Here is a 22,118-nt window from a genome sequence, read left to right as displayed (position 1 = left end):
GGAGGTCACATGACTCACCCTGTTCATACTTTATTTGGGAAACAAACAACAACAAAAGGTTTTTGAGAGCTCAGTCAAGCACAACACTGAGAAACACATTTCATCTCAACCTTATTCAAATTGAGGAAAATGTTTATTTAAAATACACACACATTTTCTAGCTCTCACACACACACACACAAACTTAGTCCAGTTATAGTAGCACTAACAGTATAAAAGTCACAACTAACACGATTCACATGACACTTTTGCTCTTACAAAAAGTTACATGGCATTAACAATTCATATTATTACTAACAATCTAAAATAAAGTCCCACAAAAAGTCTGGACCATCTCCACCTCGAGTGAAACTGTGAGCGGCCCGTAGTCAACATCTTCGGTTTCAGTCTCTAAGCAAATATTACACACACGCGCACAAGGAAGAAGCAAATGCAAATGTAACATGAGAGCTGTCTCCTCGGCGCACTCATTTAAACACACAGTTTCAGTGAAACACGACACCACCTGCACACACGCACACACACACACACACAGACAGACGTGCGAAAGACATCATGAGCACTAAAGCAAAGCAGGAAGATTGGAACTTCATGTAGGAGTCTTTGTGAGGAAGCCACACTGTGGTCTCACACACACACGCGCACGCACGCACACACACGTACAGAAGTGAATCTGTGCTGACGAAGAGACAAATGCAAATGTCAAATTGAGAGCAGGCTGGTTTCAACAGTTTCGGCGAAACGTGACACGACAAACACGCACGCACGCAGGTTACACGTAGTCCTTGCGGTCGTAGCCGGCGTTGTTGCCGCGCGGCGCCGAGTAGGCCATCCTGGGGGGCTTATAATGGCGCTCTTTGGGGGGGCAGCTGCCGCACAAGATGGCGCCGCCGATCAGCAGCAGGGCGGCGGCGCCCCAGCCCACGTAGAGCGAGGCGCCCAGCTCCCGCCGTTGCGGGTTGGTCAGGATGGGATCGTAGAAGTTACGCACCACCACGTGGGCGGTCCAGCAGGCCGGTATGAGGACCAGGAGGCCGGCCAGGGCAAACAGGACGCCCGCCGCGATGGCGACGTTGGCCTTGGCGCCCTCGTCCTCGATGCAGTTGGTGCACTTGGCGCCCGCCACGGACACCAGGACCCCGAGGACGCCCAGAATGATGGCGACGATCGTCATGGCGCGCGCCGCCTGTAGGTCCTGGGGCAGCGCCAGCATGGAGTCGTACACCTTGCACTGCATCTGCCCCGTGCTTTGCGTCACGCAGTTCATCCACAAGCCCTCCCAGATGGTCTGCGCCGTGATGATGTTGGCGCCCACAAAGGCCGTCACCTTCCACATGGGCAGCGCGCACATCACGACGGCCATCAGGAAGCCCAGCACGCCCAGGCAGATGCCCGCCAGCTCCGTGCCCATCGACATGGCCGCGCCTCGTGAACGGCCTCCCGCGACCGAGGAAGATGCGAGCGGACGACCGGATGAAAGGTCGCGGCTGTGAAGACGGATGAAGGGTCGCGGCTGTGAGGCGGTGCCACGGAAACGCCGGCGCTTTATACAGCAGGTGAGCCCGGACCACGCCCCTGTCACAGCACCCCACACAAAACACACAAAGCACACAAAGCACACACCTGCACCTGTGCACACGGCGGGAGAGGGGCGCTACGTGCGTGCGCGTGTGTTGAGAAGATGGCTCAGCCTGGACAAAAAACATTCGGCTGAGAGGGAACTTGAAATGAAAGGAAAACGCAACAAACAACAACTTTGTTGATCTTATGAGGGAAATGAAGCTGTCACAGCAGCGATTCAAGGCAAAAAGAAATACGAAGAGCAGCATTGAGGAGGGATTTCAAGAAGAGAAGATGAAGCGGTTGTTGTTGCTTCCTCAACAGCATCCGTGTTGGGCAAACAACCCCCGAGATCACGGAGAAACCGGAATAACGACTCCCAGGTCCAAACACACATGCGGCTGCACCGTAACGGGTCGCCTCCACTGCGACACGTTCCGCTTGACACACACAGGCGCTCGCATCGGTTGAGCTCCTGCGATCGGTAAGCGGCTGAAAATGTTTCTTGTGAGATAGGCCGGCGACCCTCGTGAGGATAAGCGCTACGGACAATGGACGGATGGATGCTAGAGAGAGTTTTCCTGTGACGTTGCCCGGAACACCTCACCGGGGAGGGGAGGCGTCCGGGAGGCATCCGAATCAGATGGCTCCTCTCGATGCGGAGGAGCAGCGGTTCTACTCTGAGATCCTTCCGGATGACCGAGCTTCTCGCCCTATCTCTAAGGGAGAGCCCGGATACTCATTTCTTACTTGAACTCCTCCACTTGGGGCAGGATCTCATCCCCGACCCGGAGAGGGCACTCCACCCTTTTCCGACTGAGGACCACGGTCTCCGATTTGGAGGTGCTGATTCTCATCCCAGCCGCTTCACTGCTCCAGTGAGAGTTGGAGATCACGGTTTGATGAAGCCAACGGAACCACGTCATCTGCAAAAAGCAGAGATGCAATACTGAGGCCACCAAACCGGACCCCCTCTATGCCTCGGCTACGCCTTGAGATTCTGTCCATAAACGTTATGAACAGAATCGGTGACAAAGGGCAGCCTTGGCGGAGTGCAACCCTCACCGGAAACGAGTCCGACTTACTGCCGGATATGCGGACCGAACTCTGACTCCTGTCGTACAGGGACCGAACAGCCCGTATCAGGGGGTTCGGTACCCCATAGTCTCGAAGCACCTCCCACAGGACTCCCCGAGGGACACGGTCGAACGCCTTCTCCAAGTCCACAAAACGCATGTAGACTGGTTCACTATCCGGCGGAAACAGTGCACCATCGACACTGTGTACAGTGGGGATGGGGCCCCGCTGAGCTCGACACGGGACATTGTGCGTCGGTGGGGAGAATACTTTGAAGACCTCCTCAATTCCACCGACACGCCTTCCCAGGAGAAAGCAGAGTCTGGGTTCTCTGAGGCGGGCGCTCCTATCTCTGGGGTTGAGGTCGCCGAGGTGGTTCAAAAGCTCCTCAGTGGCATGAGATTGGCCCGGAGTTCCTACAGGCTCTGGATGTTGTGGGGCTGTCCTGGTTGACACGTGGACATCGGGGACAGTGCCTCTGGATTGGCAGACTTGTTAAGAAGGTTCCAACCTCCTCAGCCTCCCTGGTAAGGGAGGAGGGTCCGTCGGGAAGGCGAATGTCAGATCCAGGAGGAGCAGTGTGGTTTTCGTCCTGGCCGTGGAACAGCAATAGTAATCATTTTCAGAAAGAAAAGGTGTGTTGCAAGACGTCAGCGTACCTCGCGAGAGCTCAGTTCAGCGAGCGTCAAAAGATTATGTCTGCATTTGTTTTGCTTTTCATCTCGGATTCCAAAAGATCACATCAGCAACGCAAAGCAGTTGACATTTTATTGTTTGTACCTTTTGCTAGTAACAGTACTTCACTTCTTTTTACATGACTGTATGTATGATAGTTAAAAGGAACAAAGTGTATTTGAACACAAAATCAGACAATTATCATGTTGACTTGATTCTTGTTTCAAGGGGAAAAGTGTTTATTGCCTCTTCCAGCAGCACGAGAACGCTTTACAGCTGCAGGCGCAACAACACGGCAACAACGCAACTTCGCAACTTCGCAACACCGTAAGACCAAAACACTGCGTGGATTTGTCTTGTTTTTCCAAGGAGGACAGCAGGTGGCGGGCGCGTAATCATCATGAACGTCGACAAAGCTGCTGTTATCGTGTCAGACTCCCATCCAGTCAACCGGAGCAGATGGAAATGACGTTTGCCGCACATTGAAATGAGATTTTATTTGATGTTCGCATTTCACCTGCTGCCTCATTTGAATATGCAAAGCAGGAGAACGCTTTGTTCATTTTCCTGCTAAACAGGAGGGAGTCCGTTCACACATTGGAGAAACAAACAACTTCGACCAAAAGATGGTTGACATTTCCGACACAATTTCATCAAAGAAAATGCAAACGATTGGCCGACGTGCAGACATGAGCGCATTGCGACACCAAGACAAATAACTTCCAAAAATAAATCTCCAAAAAGTCATTGAAAATAGGAACATGGAGCTCAGCGGACGCTGTTGAGGAGAAATGACCAAACATATGGATGTAGGTTGAAAGATGTAAGCTTGGAAAGGTATTTATAGAAAAGGTTACAAACAGAAGAAAGTCATAGAATATCAATGTTATTTATTCTTTATGTTTTGTGAAATAACATTTGAATGGATAATGTCCAGATCATTTTGCTGATTTTTACTATTTTTCAAACAAAAGATGATGATCGTGATACGAAAATCATAAAATGATGTCCATTCATTCCTTTTTTCATACCACTCCGACTCCATTTTGAGGGTCGGACGAAACATGCTGGTCTCCGTGGCGACACAAGCAAGACGAGCGTCGATGTTGAGTGTCCACCGTGACCACGGGAGCACGTCCGCAGAAGCTACAAACATCTTTAGCACTCGAATAAATACAACAACAAAAAAAAAACCTCCAGACTGGTCCAAAACATCACACTGGGTTCTTCAGCTTGCTGGTTCTTGCTGGTTCTTGCCTGATGCTAACTTCAAGAACAGCAGAGGTGAGTTGAAGTCAACACGAGTCTCTCATCCAGACAAGAATCCATGACAAACAACAAGTCAGCGTCATCTCCTCGCGGTCACACGTAGTCCTTCCTGTTGTAGGAGCTCTGGGCGACGGACCTGGGTGCGGCCGCCGAGTAGGCCACGCGACTGAGGGGGTGCGCGGCGGCGTACCTACCGGCCCTCTCCTCGCGAGGGGGGCAGCTGCAGCACAGGATGGCCCCCCCGATGAGCAGCAGGGCGGCGGCGGCCCAGCCCAGGTAAAGCGCCGCCCCGATCTCCATCTTCTGTCCCGACAGGACGATGGGGCTGTAGAACTCCACCACGATGGTGTTGGCCGACCAGGAGACGGGCACCAGCTGGGTGAGCGCCGCCACGATGAAGGCAGCGCCGGACGAGATGGTCACCCGGGCTTTGACGCCCTCGTCTTCGATGCAGTTGGTGCATTTGGCGCCCACTAAGGAGATGAGCAAAGCCAGAACCCCCACGACGATGGACACCACGGTGAGGGCGCGGGCCGCCTGAAGGTCCTGGGGCAGTGCCAGCATGGAGTCGTAGACCTTGCACTGCATCTGCCCTGTGCTCTGGAACACGCAGCTCATCCACAGACCTTCCCAGTACACCTGCGCCGTCACGATGTTGGCGCCGATGAAGGCTGACACCCGCCACATGGGCAGCGCGCAGCTCACCACGCTCAGGACCCAACCCACCACCGCCACCGACACGCCCGCCAGCTCCAGTGCCAAAGACGACATGGTGACGCTTTCGCTTCGGTTCGTCGGTTCCCAAAAAGACCCTCGCTTGGTTCAACTGTCTGATTCCTCTACCGGGAATGTCTGCTCTTGTCCAAGTTGTTCCCGGTCAGGTTCTTCCTTGTCTCGTTGTTCCTGGTCTTTGCTCTGCGTTCACTGATGCGGCTCCCTTATCTGGATGTGCTTTTATTGCTCAGGCACCCAACCCTCTCCGGAGATGACACGAGAGGACCAATAAGGCGGTTGCTGTCCTGGTTTACCACCTGAGCGTGAAGCGTCTGCTGCGTGTTCAAAAAAAATCAAAAAACTCAAAGAGCTGCTTTATGGTTGAACCTTTCGCCTTTGGTAGCGGCAGGCATGTGCTTTTATTGCTGGCACGAGCTAATGATCATCCAGGCTCCGGCTCCTTGTGTATCGATGGCTGACCGCACGGGACCACTACGCGCACACTTACTACACGTGTGCTGTCAGAAGTAGGAGTACAGAACTGCGCCCAATGGCACATTGTTGTAAGGACTAGAAAGGAGGTGCTTGTAGCTTTGTCAGCTAAAAAGACAATTGTGGAGTCCACTGTAGTTACTGTTTTGACGACTTGTGATTTGACTTGACAAAAACGGATCGCAACTTTCTTAGACAGCCGGAACAGTCCCGTTACGACCGATCGAATGCGAGACTTGAACGTTTAGACTTGAGACTTACTTGAGATTGGAACGTGTAACTTGATTCCGTCTTTGTCCGAAAGTGCTCCAAATCAGAATCAAGCTACGAAAGAGGTCCTTACATTACATTGTTGCGTCCAAAGTTTGGTTGTGATGAGTGACGACTCAAATGTGTCTCACGGTGACATTTTGGTTAATGAGCAACCGGACGTGTGACAACTCTTACGCACACCTTTCTGCTTGCCGACATGCTTGTGCTTCTGTAAACATTGGGTCAACAGCAGCTTGTTTTGACAAGGGCACACCTTCCAAAAAGCTCAGCTTTCATCTCTCGTCAGTCCGCAGAATATTCTCCCAGAGGTCTTTTTTCTTTTTGGTCAGCAGTGGTTTTGGCCTTGGGTCTCTGCCATGGATGCCATTTTTGCCCAGTCTCTTCCTTATTGTTGCGTCCTGAACCCTGACCTTAACTGAGGCAAGGGAGGCCCGCAGGTCTTTAGAAGTTGTCCTGAGTTCCTTCGTGGCCTCCTGGATGAGTCATCGGCGTTCTCTTGGGGTAATCTTTGTAGGCCGTTCACCACGCTTCCAGGTTTTCTCCATTTGTGGATAATGGCTCTCCCTATGGTTCGCTGGAACCCGAAAGCTTTAATGATGGCTTTCGTCACCCTTTCCAGACTGGTAGATGTCAATGACTTTCTTTCTCCACTGTTCTGGAATTTCTTGACATGGCGTCATTTTGTTGCAGCTTTTTTGTCTGCACAGATTCTATTGAAGTGATTTCTTCATTGAACGGGTCTTTGGTGTGATCAGTGAAATTGAACCCAAAATTGTGATTAGTCGCAATTCATTCATGATTTAACAAGGGGGTCGTGACTTTTTTCACACAGGGCCAGGTAGCGGAATTCTTATTTTTTCCTTAATAAGTGAAATCACCATTTAGTTGGAGTTCACTTGGGTTATATTTGTCTGACATTTGCGTTTGTTTGATGGTCTTAAACATGAAAGTGGGGAAAGTATGCAGAAATGGAAGCATTTGGGAAGGGGGCCAATACTTTTTCACTTCGCTTTGCTTGACTTTGGTTCCTTGCGTTTGTTGACACGACAATGCGGCCGACGCGTTGGCTAAAGCTCGTGCGAAAGCGGCTCCGGGCGGCGTGTCGGGTCGTAAACCTGTCCGCCATTGTTTCCGACGTCAACGCGCGGTCGCCGTGACGACGCAGACAACCAGAACAACGGGAGCCCCGCCGGCCGTGTTTGTGCCTGAATTGTTTTTAGAGGCCGGCTCACCGCCACCTAGTGGCCCGGTATCGACTTTACAGGGCTCGATTGAAGTGCGAGACGTCCTCCTCCCTGCCCTGGAAAAAAAAGAAAGAGATCAGTTTCTATTGCAAAGCTTCATTGCTCTTCGGCGTCATGGAAACCTCCCTCAGCTCGTAAACGCCTTCACTACGCCACGCGGCCTCCGCTTCCGTCGTGAGTCACATTGATGGAAAGTTGGACAAAAAATGGAGTCCTTTTCTTCAGAAACACAGTCACAACCAGAATCAGAATGTAGCTGGTGTCGCTCAAGTTTAGGGGTGGCGCTTACATTTTTAAAATGGCCGGCTCCTTCAGAGAAAAAACCAAAACAGGTTCAAGTGGATGGAAAATAGGTCCACTATGGGATGTAATCCATGCTCATTGGTTTATTTACTCATGTAATAAAGATTGTTGAATAAAAATATAGTTAGTATTTGACCAATATTTTCTATTTGATCATTTTCAATAAATCAATTAAAATAAAGTGTTTAGTTTGATCAATGAATAAAAAATGAATAAATACATTTTAAGTAACCGAACCACTTTTAGGAGAGGAAAAAAACAACAAATCTTCCAGGTTTACACTTGACCAAATGCTCGGCGGCCCTCGAGCTGGTCCACGGTTCCACGGCCGGGACGAAAACCACACTGCTCCTCCTGATTCTGAGCATTCGGCTTCCCGACGGACCCTCCTCTCCTGCACCCCTGAGTAGACCTTACCAGGGAGGCTGAGGAGTGTGATCCCCCTGTAGTTCTTAAGAAGGGGGACCACCACCCCAGTCTGCCAATCCAGAGGCACTGTCCCCGATGTCCACGTGTCAGCCGGGACAGCCCCACAACATCCAGAGCCTTGAGGAACTCCGGGCCAATCTCATGCCAGCGAGGAGCTTTTGACCTCAACCCCAGAGATAGGAGCGCCCGCCTCAGAGAACCCAGACTCCGCTTCCTCATTGGAAGGCGTGTCGGCGGAATTGAGGACGTCTTCAAAGTATTTTCCTCACCGGCTCACAGCGTCCCGAGTGGAGGTCAGCGGCGCCCCGTCCCCACTGTACACAGTGTTGGCGGTGCACTGCTTTCCTCTCCTGAGACGGCGAATTTTCTCGAAGCCGTCCGGAAGTCTTTCTCCATGGCCTCACCGAACACCTCCCACACCTGAGTTTTTGCTTCAGCGACCACCAAAGCTGCATTCCGCTTGGACAACCAGTCCCATCAGCTGCCTCAGGAGTCCCACAGGCCAAAAAGGCCCCAAAGGACTCCTCCTTCAGCTTGAAGGCATCCCTCACCGCCGGTGTCCACCAACGGGTTCGGGGATTGCCGCCACGACAGGCACCGACCACCTTACGGCCACAGCTCCGGTCGGCCGCCTCGGCACCGGAGGCGCGGCTTTCCCCGGAACGTGAGCAAAGTTCTGTCGGAGGTGGGAGTTGAAACTCCTTCTGACGGGGGATTCTGCCAGCCGTTCTAATATTCTGCCAAATATTAGGAACAGCTCTCTGTTAACGTGCTGCTTTTGCGTCACTATACGTGTGTGCGTGTGCGTGTGCATGGATGAGTGTGTGTGTGAGGGAGAATGCGTGTGGATGTGTGTGTGAGTGTGTGTGTGTGCGGTTGGGTGTTCCAGGAAGTGACCATATATGGCAAGATGTGTTGTGAGTCACTGGGGACATTCCTCCTGCACCTTCAGGTGAAACCTGAGCCGGGCGGAGAGGGCGGTGCCTGCTATTGGGGGCGGGCTCGGGGGATGTTGACCCTTTTCTTAGTGTGCTAGCAGTTAGCCTTCGGGTGTTTCCGCTGCCTTCAAAGCCTTTCGTGTGAGAGTGCCTGAGGCCGGACAAACTGGTTTGGGCCCAAGCGGCGGCAGACCCTGCTGCCGGAGAGGCGTTTCCCCGCGCGGCCCCGCCCCTGAGAGCGAGGTGATATGTAGCCGCTTTCCGCCCCGCCCTCCCCCACACAGAAAAGTCGCACGCTCCTCACGCGTGACAGCAACAAAAGAGGAAGAAGAAAGAGAAGAAAAAGAGCAGACGTGGTGGCCATGGTGTCCGCGGGCTTCCAAATCCTGGGCGCCGCCCTGGGCCTCATCGGCTGGATCGGCGCCGTCGTGGTGTGCGCCCTGCCCCTGTGGCGGGTGACGGCCTTCATCGGCAGTAACATCATCACGTCGCAGACCGTGTGGGAGGGCATCTGGATGAGCTGCGTGGTACAAAGCACGGGCCAGATGCAGTGCAAGGTCTACGACTCCATGCTGGCGCTCAGCTCTGACCTGCAGGCGGCGCGGGCGCTGGTGGTCATCGCCATCGTGGTGGGCATTCTGGCCATCCTGCTGTCGGTGGCGGGGGGCAAGTGCACCAACTGCGTGCGGGACCCGGCCTCCAAGGCCAAGGTGGGCGTGGCGGCCGGGGCGGTCTTCATCGCGGCCGGCGTGCTGCTGCTGATCCCCGTGTGCTGGACGGCCCACAGCGTGGTGCGAGACTTCTACAACCCCCTGGTGGTCAGCGCCCAGAAGAGGGAGCTGGGCGCCGCCCTCTACATCGGCTGGGGGGCGGCCGCGCTCATGATCGTCGGCGGCGGGATGCTGTGCTGCAACTGCCCCCCCAAGGACGAGGGCTCGTACACGGCGCGCTACAAGGCGGCGCGCTCCGACGCCTCGGCGCCGGCGTCCGGCAAGGACTACGTCTAGAGCGCCCGGGCGCCCGTTTTGCCTCACGGGACACCACCGAACAAAAAGGTTAATGATGAGCCTTCTGCCATCTCGTGGAAGAGCTTTGAATTGTTCTACCTTTCGCCATACGTCGCTAGCATAGATAGTTGAACAAAGACGCATTATTGAGAGTCAATCAATAAATAGTTTTGCACCAATGAAATGAAATTGGATCTTGTTATGATTTCAATTTCCAACACGCATCATGCAAATGTTTTCAAACATTTACTTGAGAATAATTGCGATTTGGCTTCGAACGCAATCATCATTTAGGTAGTTTTTTTTACTTTCCCATATTGTTCCAAATGTGCATCATATTACCGTGGCCTGCAATAATATGAAATACACTTTTTATATTAGGACTAAACAAATATTAGTCACGACGGCGGAGCGGAAAGTTCCAGAAGCGGCGGTGACACGACGAGGCTGTGTCGCGCTTTAGCCAGAAACCGGCCACTGACCGAGGCCGGAGACTCCTCCCACAGGAAGCTCCACGCACGCTTGTTTGGGTTCAAAACGTCGTTGTCTTTATGTTTGTAAACGTGAATAAACATTTCATCTTCTCATCACAACTGGCCTCCCTTTACTTGTTTGGAGAGCAAACAGCGTTTGGGGGCTTTGACTCGAAAGTAGCGAGGAGGTGATGAAAGGAAGCACCATTTGTCGTGAACTCTTTTGGCTTTGTTCATTTCCAACGTGATGATTCAAATTCTCAGTTTGTCCAAGACTCTCGAGCGCAAACAAAGAAACGTCCCCATCCAGCTCGGGAGCCGCACCCAAACCAGATGGACGACAAATGCGCAACTGCCTCTTTTCATTGTTTGTGTTGCACGCGTGCGCGCGTGTGTTTGTGCGTGTGCGTGTGTTGGTCACCAAATAAAGAGAAGAATAAGAGGACACATTTTGCATTTTGCATTTTGCTGTCTGCATCTTTCTGTATGTTTTGTCCCATCATCCATCCATTTCCTGAGCCGCTTCTCCTCACGCGGGTCTCGGGCGTGCCGGAGCCTAACCCAGCTGTCGTCGGGCAGGAGGCGGGCGGAGCACACCCCGAACTGGTTGCCAGCCAATCGCAGGGCACATACAAACAAACAAGCATTCACACCTACGGGCAATTTAGAGTCTTCAGTCAACCTAGCATGCATGTTTTTGGGGGGATGTGGGAGGAAAGCGGAGTGCCCGGAGAAAAGCCACGCAGGCACGGGGACAACGTGCAAACTCCACACAGGCGGGGCCGGATTTGAACCCGCAACCTCGCAACTGTGAGGCAGATGTGCCGCCACACCCGAACATACTAAAAGTCAATACTTTTTCAAGTATGGCTGAGTGCCGTTTCTCACTCAATCGCACAGTACTCAAATAAGAGGCGCAGCGTGCTTGCTTCAAGTTGGTGATGTCAGTCCCAGTTAACGTTTACGGTAAGACTGACGCATAGACAAGACAAGCAAACATTGTATATTCAAACGCCAACATGTTTAACCAAACCATGTCATTTTATCTAACAAAAGTCCACTAGCTTCACGCTAACATATAATGCAAAACACCAAAGACGGGCCTCATGAAATTAGCATAGATGTTAGGGTCATTGTAAACCTTCAAGCAAGCGCTCCTTTAACACACACGGAGCAGCGACGCATACAAGCAGAGCAGAAAACAACACTCACAGGCGTACCTTCTCTCTGCGACATGAGCACAACAATTATTACTGCAGCTTAATTGGGGGCCTTCTCTGCCTCAATTCCACTGGAGGTCTTTCCATTCAAGCCGAGTGCTGCCGGGCTTGTTGTGGCACAACGCAGAAGGGGCGCAACTCTAAATTTGGACTTGCCTGGATGCTATGAAAAGTCGCTTAAAAAGTCTGCCATAAAGCGGCCGGGCGAACAATGAAACGCGATTTCGCGAGGGAACGCCACATCGCGCGCCGGCCTCCGTTCGCACACGCGTCGATCACTTGAGCTGTCAATCACCTCTTTTCGCCATTGGTGCCCGCGACCCGAGTGAGGAGAGGCGGCACAGAAAAAGGGTGGACGGATGGATTTTTGTCAGCCTTGTCATCGTTCAGCAATCCAAAAGCAAAATGATTTTGGCTGCCATCACGTCAACGCAGGTCACAGCCGCTAGAGGGCGCGTTCGCACGGCATCTGCTGAAGAGACGACTTTTGAGTCCGCACGCCTAAGACCAGGATGGATGCTCCCGACAAAACATTCAATGTCAGAGGTTTTCCGGCGCCATTGAGTCAATCGGCCAAACGACATTCTGACGAGCGGCGCTTCTCGTTTGGATTTCAAAGTTCTCCTGAAGGCCAACGCGGACGTCATCGTCTTCTTCTAACCTAACCCTCCAAAAATGGAATAAACACCTCATGACTTCCTCTTTTGCTTCTTCTTCTCTCAAAATGATTCTGCTATGAAAAGTTTCTCCTGCCTTCTGTACTGAACTTCCCTTGAATTTGCTCCTCTTGCTCTTCTTCTTTCGGACACGTTGAATCGATTCCATTTCGTGCCCTAAATCCCAAGAGTCCAGTTATCGACTCCCGTGTGGCTCCTTTTTCAGCCTTGTGAGGATCTGACCTTTGGTCCCGCTCGAGCTTCTTTTCTCGTGAAAGCCTCGCCTCCGCAGATGTTTCCAATCTCCATTCAGCCCGACAGCCAATCAGCTCGGGCCTGTCAGTTGCATAATTAGCAGAGGCGACCACCGGTCCCGTTCCTCTTTTCTCACGCGCCGAGCGACCGAAGCGAGATGGCGTCCGCGGGCCTGCAGATGTTGGCCGTGTTTCTGTCGGCGGTGGGCTTCCTGGGCGCCGTCGTGGCGTGCGCGCTGCCCATGTGGAAGGTGTCGGCATTCGTGGGCAGCAACATCGTGACGGCGCAGGTGTTCTGGGAGGGCCTGTGGATGAACTGCGTGAAGCAGAGCACCGGGCAGATGCAGTGCAAGGTGTACGACTCCATGCTGGCGCTGCCCCGCGACCTGCAGGCGGCGCGCGCCCTGCTGGTCATCGCCATCCTCCTGGTCCTGCTGGGACTCCTGCTGGCGGGCGCGGGGGGCAAGTGCACCAACTGCGTGGAGGGCGAGGCGGCCAAGGCTCGGCTGGCGGCGGCGGCGGGCGCGCTGCTGCTGGCGGGCGGCGCGCTGCTCCTCATCCCCGTGTCGTGGTCGGCCCACGCCGTCATCCGTAACTTCTACGACCCCGCGCTGGGAGACGCTCAGCGGCGAGAGCTGGGCGCCGCGCTCTTCGTCGGCTGGGGCGCGGCCGGACTGCTGCTGATCGGGGGGGGGCTGCTCTGTTGCCAGTGCGCCGCCCGCAAGGACAGCGGCTACTCCGTCAAATACTCCGCGCCGCGCTCGGCCGCCGCCGCCGCCGCTTACGTTTGACCGCTGCGATGACTTTCCTCTTGACTTGCTGTCTTTTTAAATGAGCTTGTGTTGCTGGATTTTGAATAAATGTCGCTTTTTCAATCTTCTCCACCTCTTCTGGCTTATCTTTAAATGCACTTGAATTCGCAGCATGTTGGTGGAGTCTTGGTCAAATTCCCAAAAGGTACGAAGACCTCACGCTTGAATGAAAATCCTTCAATCTGCTCTTAGTTCAAAATGTCGTCTTAAATCATTTGCATTCATCGGGTTCCTGTTGAACGGACTTGCAGCGGCCTTTTGGTAACTTCTCCAGGCCTTACTTACGCTTGACTGCTGGAATTTAGTTTGTCTTTTACGGCTTTTGAAATGACACGATGTAAACCCAGACTGAGGGGAAGCTGAACCTGCAACGCGAAAGGCGGGTCTTTCGGTCCGATTCAGGAACGCGCATGACAAACCGTGGCCAATATAGCCAAATAGCCGAGCCAGGTAACCTCTTGGTTCAACCAGATGCGTTAAAGCCTTTAAAGCGGTGAATGTGACTAGAAGTACTTTTGCCAACTCGACTGCAATCTTAAAATGTGGTTTTGTCCCAGTGAGTGCAGATTTGCGTTGTTGGCGTTCAACTGCTGCAAAACAACGCAACACACCAAATGCTAACTTTTTTTCAGACTTTGATTTGAGCGGCGAGTGAGTGAGTGAAGCTGCTTGCATTTGTTCAGAATGCTCTCCCAAATCTTGTTTAAAGGCTCCAAAAATGTGTCGGATGCTACTTTTTTTTTTGCCACAAGATGCATTTGTCTACTGGGAATGCCAGCAAACTTGTTTAATACTAGATGTCTTTAAAATGTTGACAATTTGCACAAGCTTTGCGCGGTGTGCAGGTGCACTTAACGAGGGAATCGAGGCCTCCGCTCAATGCTAACGCACGCGCCAATGCTCAAGTCTGTGCGCTCGTGTAAAATGTTCAAATCAGTGGAAGCTTTGTTCAATTCTTGCTTGAAATTGTTCCATTTTAACGTTTGCGTGGAGGACCGGCACCACCGAACCCGAACCGGTCGGCCTTGGCGGAGGTCTGCGTTCAAAATGCATCAGAAGAATCACACGGCGCACCCAAGAAAAAGGGCCCAACAGGCAGACTGCAATTGAAAATGTCTGCGACCTCCTCTGCTGTTAGGGATGGCAACAAGTGAGCAATAAGCAGCTTGAGATCTTCTGCCCTCCGGCGGAAGACGAGAAAAACTCACGCAAACTTCGTCGACGGGGTGAGGGCGGTGGTTGCTCATTGAACTTTGACCCGAGAATATTTTCACGGTTTCTGGCGTGCGTGGGCCAAACCAGTTATATGAAATGAAGGTGGCACCCACCAGTACTTGAATGTCACTGCAAAGATTGAAAGCGTTCGTTAGACCTTGGATGCCACCGGAATGTAAGCTACGACAAGCAAAACTCTTACAGTGGCCTAACAATCCAAAACAAAGTCCAAAAGTAATGAGCCCAATTTTTGCAATGGAAAAGTAACATACACCGGAAAGGAGAGGACTGAAGACAGAACATGCGCGGAAGGGCGGTGAGGCTACAGGGAGAAGAGAGAGCCAGGGTGGGTGGAGGCTCAACAGTCCAGACCAACGGGGACTGTGCTGAGGAAGGTGTCGGCTGTGTTATGGGACACAAGAGTCTGCTAGGGTGGAGGGCGAAGTTGAGAAGGCGGGGGTGAGGCCAGCCATGATGGACGCGTGAGAGACGGCAGGAAGATGTCGAGGTTCTCTCTACGAGCGAGCGCCACGCAGAGGATTAGGAATGAGCTCACCGGAGGGACGGCCGAGGTTAGATCTTTTGGATTCAAACGTCAGAGAGAGCAGACTCGGATGGTTTGGACACGTCCGGAGGGGAGAGAGAGCGTCGGTATATCGGGAGAAGCGCGATGAGGACGGAGCTGGAAGGTCGATGGAGGACAAGGGGTTCAGTCGGTGTTCGAGAGGAGGATGCAGGAGGGGTTAGGCGGACGTGGAAAAGGAGGACGACGCGCTGTGGCCACCCCGAACGCGACAAGCCCAAAGGAAAAGAAGAAGAAGAAGAAGAAGAAAGGTTCAAGAAATAAAGTGTGGACATCATGGCTACTTTGCAAAATAACGAACAAGGGCACGTATGCCAGCGCCGTCAAAGTCACTGGACTTTTTTTACAGCTTGCTTAACGTGTCGGTCATCAGAGAAGTGCCAACCCTGAGCCTTCGTTTCAAGGTGGCAAAGGACGATGAGGCCACGGTGCCAGATGAGGGACGGCCTTCGAACTCCTTTGCTCTCGTTCTTGGCCTTTGGGCCCGGACACCCGCTCGGTGGCTGCGCTCCAGTCTCTTGCGACTTCCGCATCCGCATTCCGAAAAGGTTTAGTGGCGGTTTTTCCCAAAAAGAGTGATCCTAGATTCAATGGCATTTTTGACTGGCCCTCCGATTCATTTAGTAGCTGACTTGACGGAGTTTGATATCGAGGACTCGTTTTGCGTCCTCATTGTCGTCTTTACACTTTGTGCTCACGGACAATGTTTGTTTTTGTCGTGGTTTTGATCTGTTTGAAGGTTTGTTTGACTCGTACTTCCTGCTTCTCCTCCTCATGCGAGGGATCCGATCGTGCGGCCGGAGCGAGTCCCTCCCTGCTTTGTTCGCATTCGGGCGTCGCTTCAGGAAGCCGCAGCTGTCGACTTGAGCCGTCCCCAGAAGACTAAGACGGCGGGCGTGATGCGTGAGGCACGGGCCCGATCTGCGGCCCGCCGGCGTGGAAGGTGTCGGCTTTCGCGGGCGCCGACATCGTGACGGCGCAGGTCTTCTGGGAAGGCCTGTGGATGAACTGCGTGATCCGGCGCACGGGCCGCACGCAGCGCCAGGCCTACGACTCGGTCCTGCTGCGGGCCTCCAGGGCGCTGGTGTGCATTTGCGAAAAAGCTTTCCACGTCCACGCACTAGTGCACTCTGTCTTCAAAAGTAAGATCATTCAGCGCGCTAGAAAAACTAATGCCTCTGCTCCTTTAGTGAATGAATACAATCCCTCTCTGTGGATGAAATTTCGACAAACTTTGCCATACAAGTAGTAGGACAACTGCACAAGTTGAAAGTAGCGCACTATTAGTACTACTAGTGAAGTGCTAGATGTTAACTAGTAGAATTTTGCAGCGCAAGAAGAGGCACTTGGCAACTCCAGCACAGGTTAGCCTGATCGGTAGCGTGCCAACGTTGACCCGCTGGTGAGGATGAGGAACATACTAGTACATGGAGGATGTCAAGAATGTGGAATGGATGTTCAAAGAGCAGCAACTGTTCCACTATTCCTTGACGCCCTTGAGACCCGGCTTAAGGTCCGTGAACTAGGAGGCAAAAGTGGAAAAAGTCTACGAGTGCAGCAGTGCGCTGAATTGTCTTACGAGGGAGGACAAAGCGCATACTAGAACACTAACCTTCTCGAGCGACATGAGGAAAATGTCGGTTCCGCCAGGCGTGCGTGTCCCTGGCGGCGGGCGCGTTGGCGTCGGGACTGAGCGTGCCGGGCGCCCGCCGCACGTCCTTCCTGCGCCACCATCGGCCCACCAAAAACAACGCGGGACCGTCCGCGGGCGCCGCCGTCTACGTGGGCTGGGCCACGGGGGCGCCGCTCGTCATCGGCGGGGCGCTCGCGTGCTCGGCGTACCCGTGCTGACGTGTGCGTCTCGTTGACCCCACGCACACGCGCTCAACTTGTTGTTATTTTGCAGCTTTTCCTACATTTGTACCTTCGATGAGAATTGGAGCATCAAATTGCTTTTGGCACACGAAGAAAGACAAGAAGGAGAGCAGCAGTTGAATCTTGTGATCGAGCTCTGGGGGGGTCAAAGGCCACGGAGAATCCCTCCCGATACACTATACGGGTACGCCGTAGCGAGTCGGCCATGTTGTAGTGCGTAAAGGTTAGCCCCTGAACTGTGCCCTCCATGTATCCCACGATGCACCTTGAAAAGTCGTCAACAACAATAGTCACTGTGTTTGTTTCCCATGATGCACTGCGGCTATACAGAAAAATGATTTGGCGTTTTCGGGGTATTGTTTGATTTTAAACTATCTTGAATATAAATGGGCTTCACACACATTCGCGCACTCGCACACCCCTGGGCGGCTGCTGCCAGGCCCACTGGGAACAAACCACTGGGACCCTCCGGTCCCCGGACCGCCCGCTCTACCGACTGAGCCAGAAATTGGATTACTTATTGTGAGCTTTGGCTCGCACCGAACTTGAATGGGGTTCAGCTCTTTTTTGTCACCAAAAGTGACGAATGTGCTTCTATGAAGATATTCTCTTGAAATTTGAAGACGAGAGCGTGTGGGTCGATAACAAGCAGTGAAATGAATCAAATAAATGAATGCTGCAGTTTCTCCTCCAGGTCACTAGGGGCCGCCAAACGAAACAGGCACTTGACCCTATGCTCCTATTAAGCAACTGAAACACTACTTAATTAGATGCCTGTGTAGATTCCCAGTCATTTAAACGGATAATCAATTAGATGAATACAATTTAAACTAAGCAATGTTTGAAAAAAGAAACTGCAAAATGAAATCGTGTAATCGCTTGGTGGGCCACATGAAAGAATGGCGGGGGCCACGCCAGAGATGTCAATTCTTTTCAAAGATTGAAGATTGTTTTGAACTACAACACACACACCGTGTGAGGGCGGGAACAGGGAGCGATGATGTCAGCGGTGCGAGGCCCCGCCCCCTGAGCTCCCAGAAGAGCAGGCGTGGTCGCCTCCACCCATCTCCGCTTGAGTCGCTCTCAGGGGACGCGCGGCGAAAGACGCGCGAGCGAGGCCCGCGGACGGGCTGCCTTCCGCTGACAGCGAAGACAACGCAGCGCACGCGTGGAGAAGAAAGAAGAAGACGCCGTCTGAGGTGTGTTGTGGAAAAAATATCTCGTTCTGATCCTGAGAGCAAACTTTGACAGCGAGCGCAGTATGTTGGCTTGTTTTTGTTTCTTGACATCGCTCACATTAACAACAAACATATAAACGTAGCAGCGATGGGTTCCGGAAAGTTGTTTGAGTCAAACAAAAGGCCTTTTGGGGTTAGGGAGAAATCTGTTCAAAGTTCAAGTTAGTTTCAGAGAAAAATATCCCCCGATAAGTTGGTACGGGCCAAAATTGCGAGGGCCACGCCAAGTGGACGCGACGTTTCAAGTTTACGTTTGTTAACATGCTTGATGATTTCTGGGGTCCGGTGAACATTTGAGGTCTTTTCTGGAAATCCTTCGTTCACTTCAAACACACATTGGCACGGCAACGCCAAGCTGTTACAAAAATGCGTTTTTGAAGAAGGTTCCACGCTAGCGAAACAGAATTGACCCCCGGTGACACCTGAGACGCATCATCACACCGTCCGCAAATATTCTGCTCCTCCAATAACAGATCTCACCGGCTCCTGTCCGGGCTGTCGCCATGGCGTCGACGGGCACGCAGCTGCTGGCGAGCGTCCTGTGCCTGCTGGGCTGGGCCGGCGTGATAATCAGCTGCCTTCTGCCCATGTGGAGGGTGACGGCGTTCGTGGGCAGCACCATCGTCACGTCTCAGACCATCTGGGAGGGCATCTGGATGAGCTGCGTGGTCCAGAGCACGGGCCAGATCCAGTGCAAGCCCTACGAGTCCTTGTTGGCGCTGAGCGCGGACCTGCAAGCGGCCCGCGCCCTCACCGTACTGGCCGCCGTGACCGGCGCCACGGGCCTCGTCCTGGCCTTCGTCGGGGGCAAGTGCACCCGCTTCTTGGACCGGGAGGGGCCCAGGTCCAAAGGGAGGGTAGCGGTGGCGGCGGGGGCGGTTCTGGTGCTCACGGGGTTGCTGTGTTTGATTCCGACCTCGTGGGCGGCCGGCGCCGTGGTCCGGAAGTTCTACAGCGCCGCCATAGACGCCCAGCGGCGTGAGATCGGCGCCTGCCTCTACATCGGCTGGGGAGCGTCCATCCTGCTCATCCTGGGAGGGGGGCTGTTCATCAGTTCCGCATGCCCCCTTGAAGCCCAGCACGCACACAAGAGCCCGTCCGTTCGATACCTGATGGCCCGCTCGTCCACCGGGTCCCTCCGCAGGGTCCCGGCGACGAGGCCGACCGGGACGGCTTTCGGCGGGCCTCCCGGCTACCGGGCGGCCTCTTCCAAGTCCGAGCTGCCCGGCGGCACCGCCTGGGGATACGCGCCCGGGCCGGGCCTCGGGCAGAACTCTGAGAGATCCTGGGCGCTGTCCGCTAAGTCTCAGCTGAAGCGACTGGAATCGACGCCCTCGGAGCAAAGCGAGGCGCCTTCTACCGAGTCTCAGCTGAAGCCTGGCCGGGTGGACCACAACAAGACTTTGGACTCCGACGGCAACCGACATGAGGACTTGTCCTCCAACCCTTCAAAGACCTACCTCTGACCTGAACCTGACAACTTCAAAGATCTGGAATAGCTGTCTCTTTGGTCTATCTGGTTTACGTCAAAGACCTCATGCTAGACGAAGGGCAAAGTTTATAAGACAGCGGTGAGGCCGGTCGTGCTGTACGGTTTCCAGACGGTGGCGCTGAACAGACGACGGCTGGAAAACGTTGAGGTTCTATTTAGGAGTGCGCAGGTTGGAAAGGATTAGAAGTGAGCTCATCAGCCAAGCTTAGATGTTTTGGGGAGACCAGACTTGGATGGTTTAGACCTGTCCAGAGGGGAGATATATTGGTGGAAGGGTGATGAGGTTGGAGCTGCCAGGCAAGAGAGGGAGAGGAAGACCTAAGAGAAGGTTGACGGATGTCATGAGGGAAGATTTAGAGCCTTACATGCCGTGCTGTGGCCACCCCGAACGGGACAAGACCAAAGGAGGAGAAGAAGAAACATAGTCTGCTTGTAAAGTGATGTCACAAAGACGAGAAGGAGAAGAAGAAGAAGAAGAAGATACATCAAAGTCCGGACCTTGTGACCTGTACTAACTCTCTAGGTAGACAACAAAGACCAAGAGTAATTCTCTCTCTTTGACGGGGACTAACTCCCTTTGACAGGTTAAAGACCTCAACCAACTATTTAACACCTCAAAGTCTAAGTACTGATTGTAGACTAACGCGACAACACAGGTAGAAGTCCTACCTTGGACCTGGACTAAGCCTCGACAGGACTCCAAGAGGACTCTCTGATGTATTTGGTCATTTCTTCGGTCTTGTACGGCTTTCTCGTGACACATCACCTCAACTTTGTCTCTAGCTGCATTGAATTCCTTTTTGACAATGTCTGATTTTATTTCCAAATGAAAATGTGACAACATTTGAAACTTGTAACCTCTGATTCTGAAGTTTTCTTTTTTCATGAAGGAAATACACGTGTGTTGTGTGTCAAGCGCGTGCAGTCAATATCGAGGGCCCCCGCGACCCGACCTCCGATAAGCGGGAGAAAATGGATGCATGGAACTGTAATCTTTTCTTTCTTTTTGGAATAAAGGCCAATCGACGAAAGAAGAGACGGCGGCGGCTCCTTCGTGAAGTCTGACGAGTTGTTTTTTTTGCGGCCGGTCGAACCGGTTTGACAGAAAGTGTTCTGCTGTCTTTGTGGACGTCAAAACGCTTTCACTCGACATCATGGAAAATGATTCGTTACTTTGAGGAGTTCATGAATGCAGGAAATGAGAGAAAGTGTGCCGGTGCCCGTTTTTGAGAACGAGGAGCTGCGGCAACTATAGCGGAATAAAGTGGATGAGCCACACTATGAAGTTATGGGAAAGGCGAGAAGTGAGGATTTGCGAGCAACAGTCTGGTTTCACGCCTCGAAAGAGGACCACTGATGCGTTATTTGCCTTGAGGATGTTGATGGGAAAGCACAGAGAAGGTCACAAGGAGCTACAACCGCAATTCCAATGAAGTTGGGACGTCGTCTCAAACATAAAACACAGTCCGATGATTTTGATTGCTGTTTAACACAACGTCCCAACTTCATTGGAATCGGGCTTGTGCATCGTGTCTTTGTGGATCTCGAGAAAGCCTATGACAGAGTACACACTGCGGCGCTGCATGCGCAAGTCTGGAGTGGCAGAGAAACAGGTGGAGGAACAGTTAGAAAGGTGGAGGCGTGAAGATAAGCTGAAGTCAAACAGAATATATGTGCTTGAATGAGAAATGAGCTCATCGGCAGGACAGCCGAGGTTCGATGTTTTGGAGACAAAGTTAGCGAGAGAGCAGACTCGCATGGTTGTGACACGTCCAGAGGAGAGAGAGCGTCAGTAGATTGGGAGAAGCGTGATGAGGAAGGAGCGGCCAGGCGAGAGAGCGAGAGGAAGGCCCAAGAGAAGCTTGATGGAGGTCGTGAGGGAAGAAGACGTGAGGAGGATGCAGGAGATTACAGGCTGACGTGGAAAAGGAAGAAGAAGAAGGAGAAGGAGAAGGAGAAGAAGGAGGAGGGACATTATTCGTATCAGTCATCAGTATAGGAATTTAGTAATAATCTCTTAATCATTGTTCCAAATGGTTGTTGCCTTCGCTCATCTGTCCGTTTGATCTTTTCCTCACTGGGCCAATCCCAGCTGACTTGACTGGTTGCCAGCCAATCACAGGCCACCTGCAGACAAAGACGCACCCCCACTCACATTTGTTGATCTTCAAGGAAGGTAACGTGTTTTTGGAATGTGTGGGCGTTTCGGGAAAGTAGAGATTCAAACCCAGGAAGTCACAACTGTAAGGCAGACGTGCGAACCACTAGCACGCCAGGCTGCCCTGCCGTCGCCCATCGTTTGGGAAATACGCGCTTGTC

General features: G+C 52.7%; 4 protein-coding genes and 1 long non-coding RNA gene across 5 annotated transcripts; 4 read left to right on the top strand and 1 right to left on the bottom strand.

Annotated features, from left to right (window-relative positions):
• On the bottom strand, positions 1-5,540 carry cldn3c (claudin 3c). Its single transcript, XM_061752109.1, has 3 exons — positions 4,895-5,540; positions 2,550-2,560; positions 1-1,437 (listed from the first exon to the last, which is right to left on the bottom strand). Exons 1-3 carry the CDS (start codon positions 5,350-5,352, stop codon positions 773-775), a joined length of 1,134 nt encoding a protein of 377 aa, XP_061608093.1. The 5' UTR covers positions 5,353-5,540; the 3' UTR covers positions 1-772.
• On the top strand, positions 1,590-4,955 carry LOC133467346 (uncharacterized). Its single transcript, XR_009785197.1, has 3 exons — positions 1,590-3,272; positions 3,541-4,596; positions 4,700-4,955. It is a non-coding gene; the product is annotated as an uncharacterized LOC133467346 (long non-coding RNA).
• Positions 5,541-9,125: 3,585 nt separating the features above from the next.
• Positions 9,126-13,464, top strand: LOC133467345 (claudin-like protein ZF-A89). Its single transcript, XM_061752110.1, has 2 exons — positions 9,126-9,822; positions 12,743-13,464. Exons 1-2 carry the CDS (start codon positions 9,337-9,339, stop codon positions 13,373-13,375), a joined length of 1,119 nt encoding a protein of 372 aa, XP_061608094.1. The 5' UTR covers positions 9,126-9,336; the 3' UTR covers positions 13,376-13,464.
• Positions 13,465-15,281: 1,817 nt separating this feature from the next.
• cldn28 (claudin 28) lies at positions 15,282-17,045 on the top strand. Its single transcript, XM_061752665.1, has 3 exons — positions 15,282-15,300; positions 16,103-16,278; positions 16,845-17,045. The coding sequence occupies exons 1-3, from the start codon at positions 15,282-15,284 to the stop codon at positions 17,043-17,045; spliced, it is 396 nt and encodes a 131-aa protein (XP_061608649.1).
• A 1,065-nt stretch (positions 17,046-18,110) lies between these two features.
• LOC133466942 (claudin-4-like) lies at positions 18,111-20,852 on the top strand. Its single transcript, XM_061751188.1, has 2 exons — positions 18,111-18,268; positions 18,781-20,852. Exon 2 carries the CDS (start codon positions 18,811-18,813, stop codon positions 19,771-19,773), a length of 963 nt encoding a protein of 320 aa, XP_061607172.1. The 5' UTR covers positions 18,111-18,268; positions 18,781-18,810; the 3' UTR covers positions 19,774-20,852.
• Positions 20,853-22,118: the final 1,266 nt, after the last annotated feature.

This window comes from Phyllopteryx taeniolatus, chromosome 17 (assembly GCF_024500385.1).
Source record: "Phyllopteryx taeniolatus isolate TA_2022b chromosome 17, UOR_Ptae_1.2, whole genome shotgun sequence".
Taxonomy (NCBI): Eukaryota; Metazoa; Chordata; class Actinopteri; order Syngnathiformes; family Syngnathidae; genus Phyllopteryx; species Phyllopteryx taeniolatus.
The sequence above is the reverse complement of the archived record's forward strand: the minus strand, read 5'-3'. Positions and strand labels throughout refer to the sequence as shown.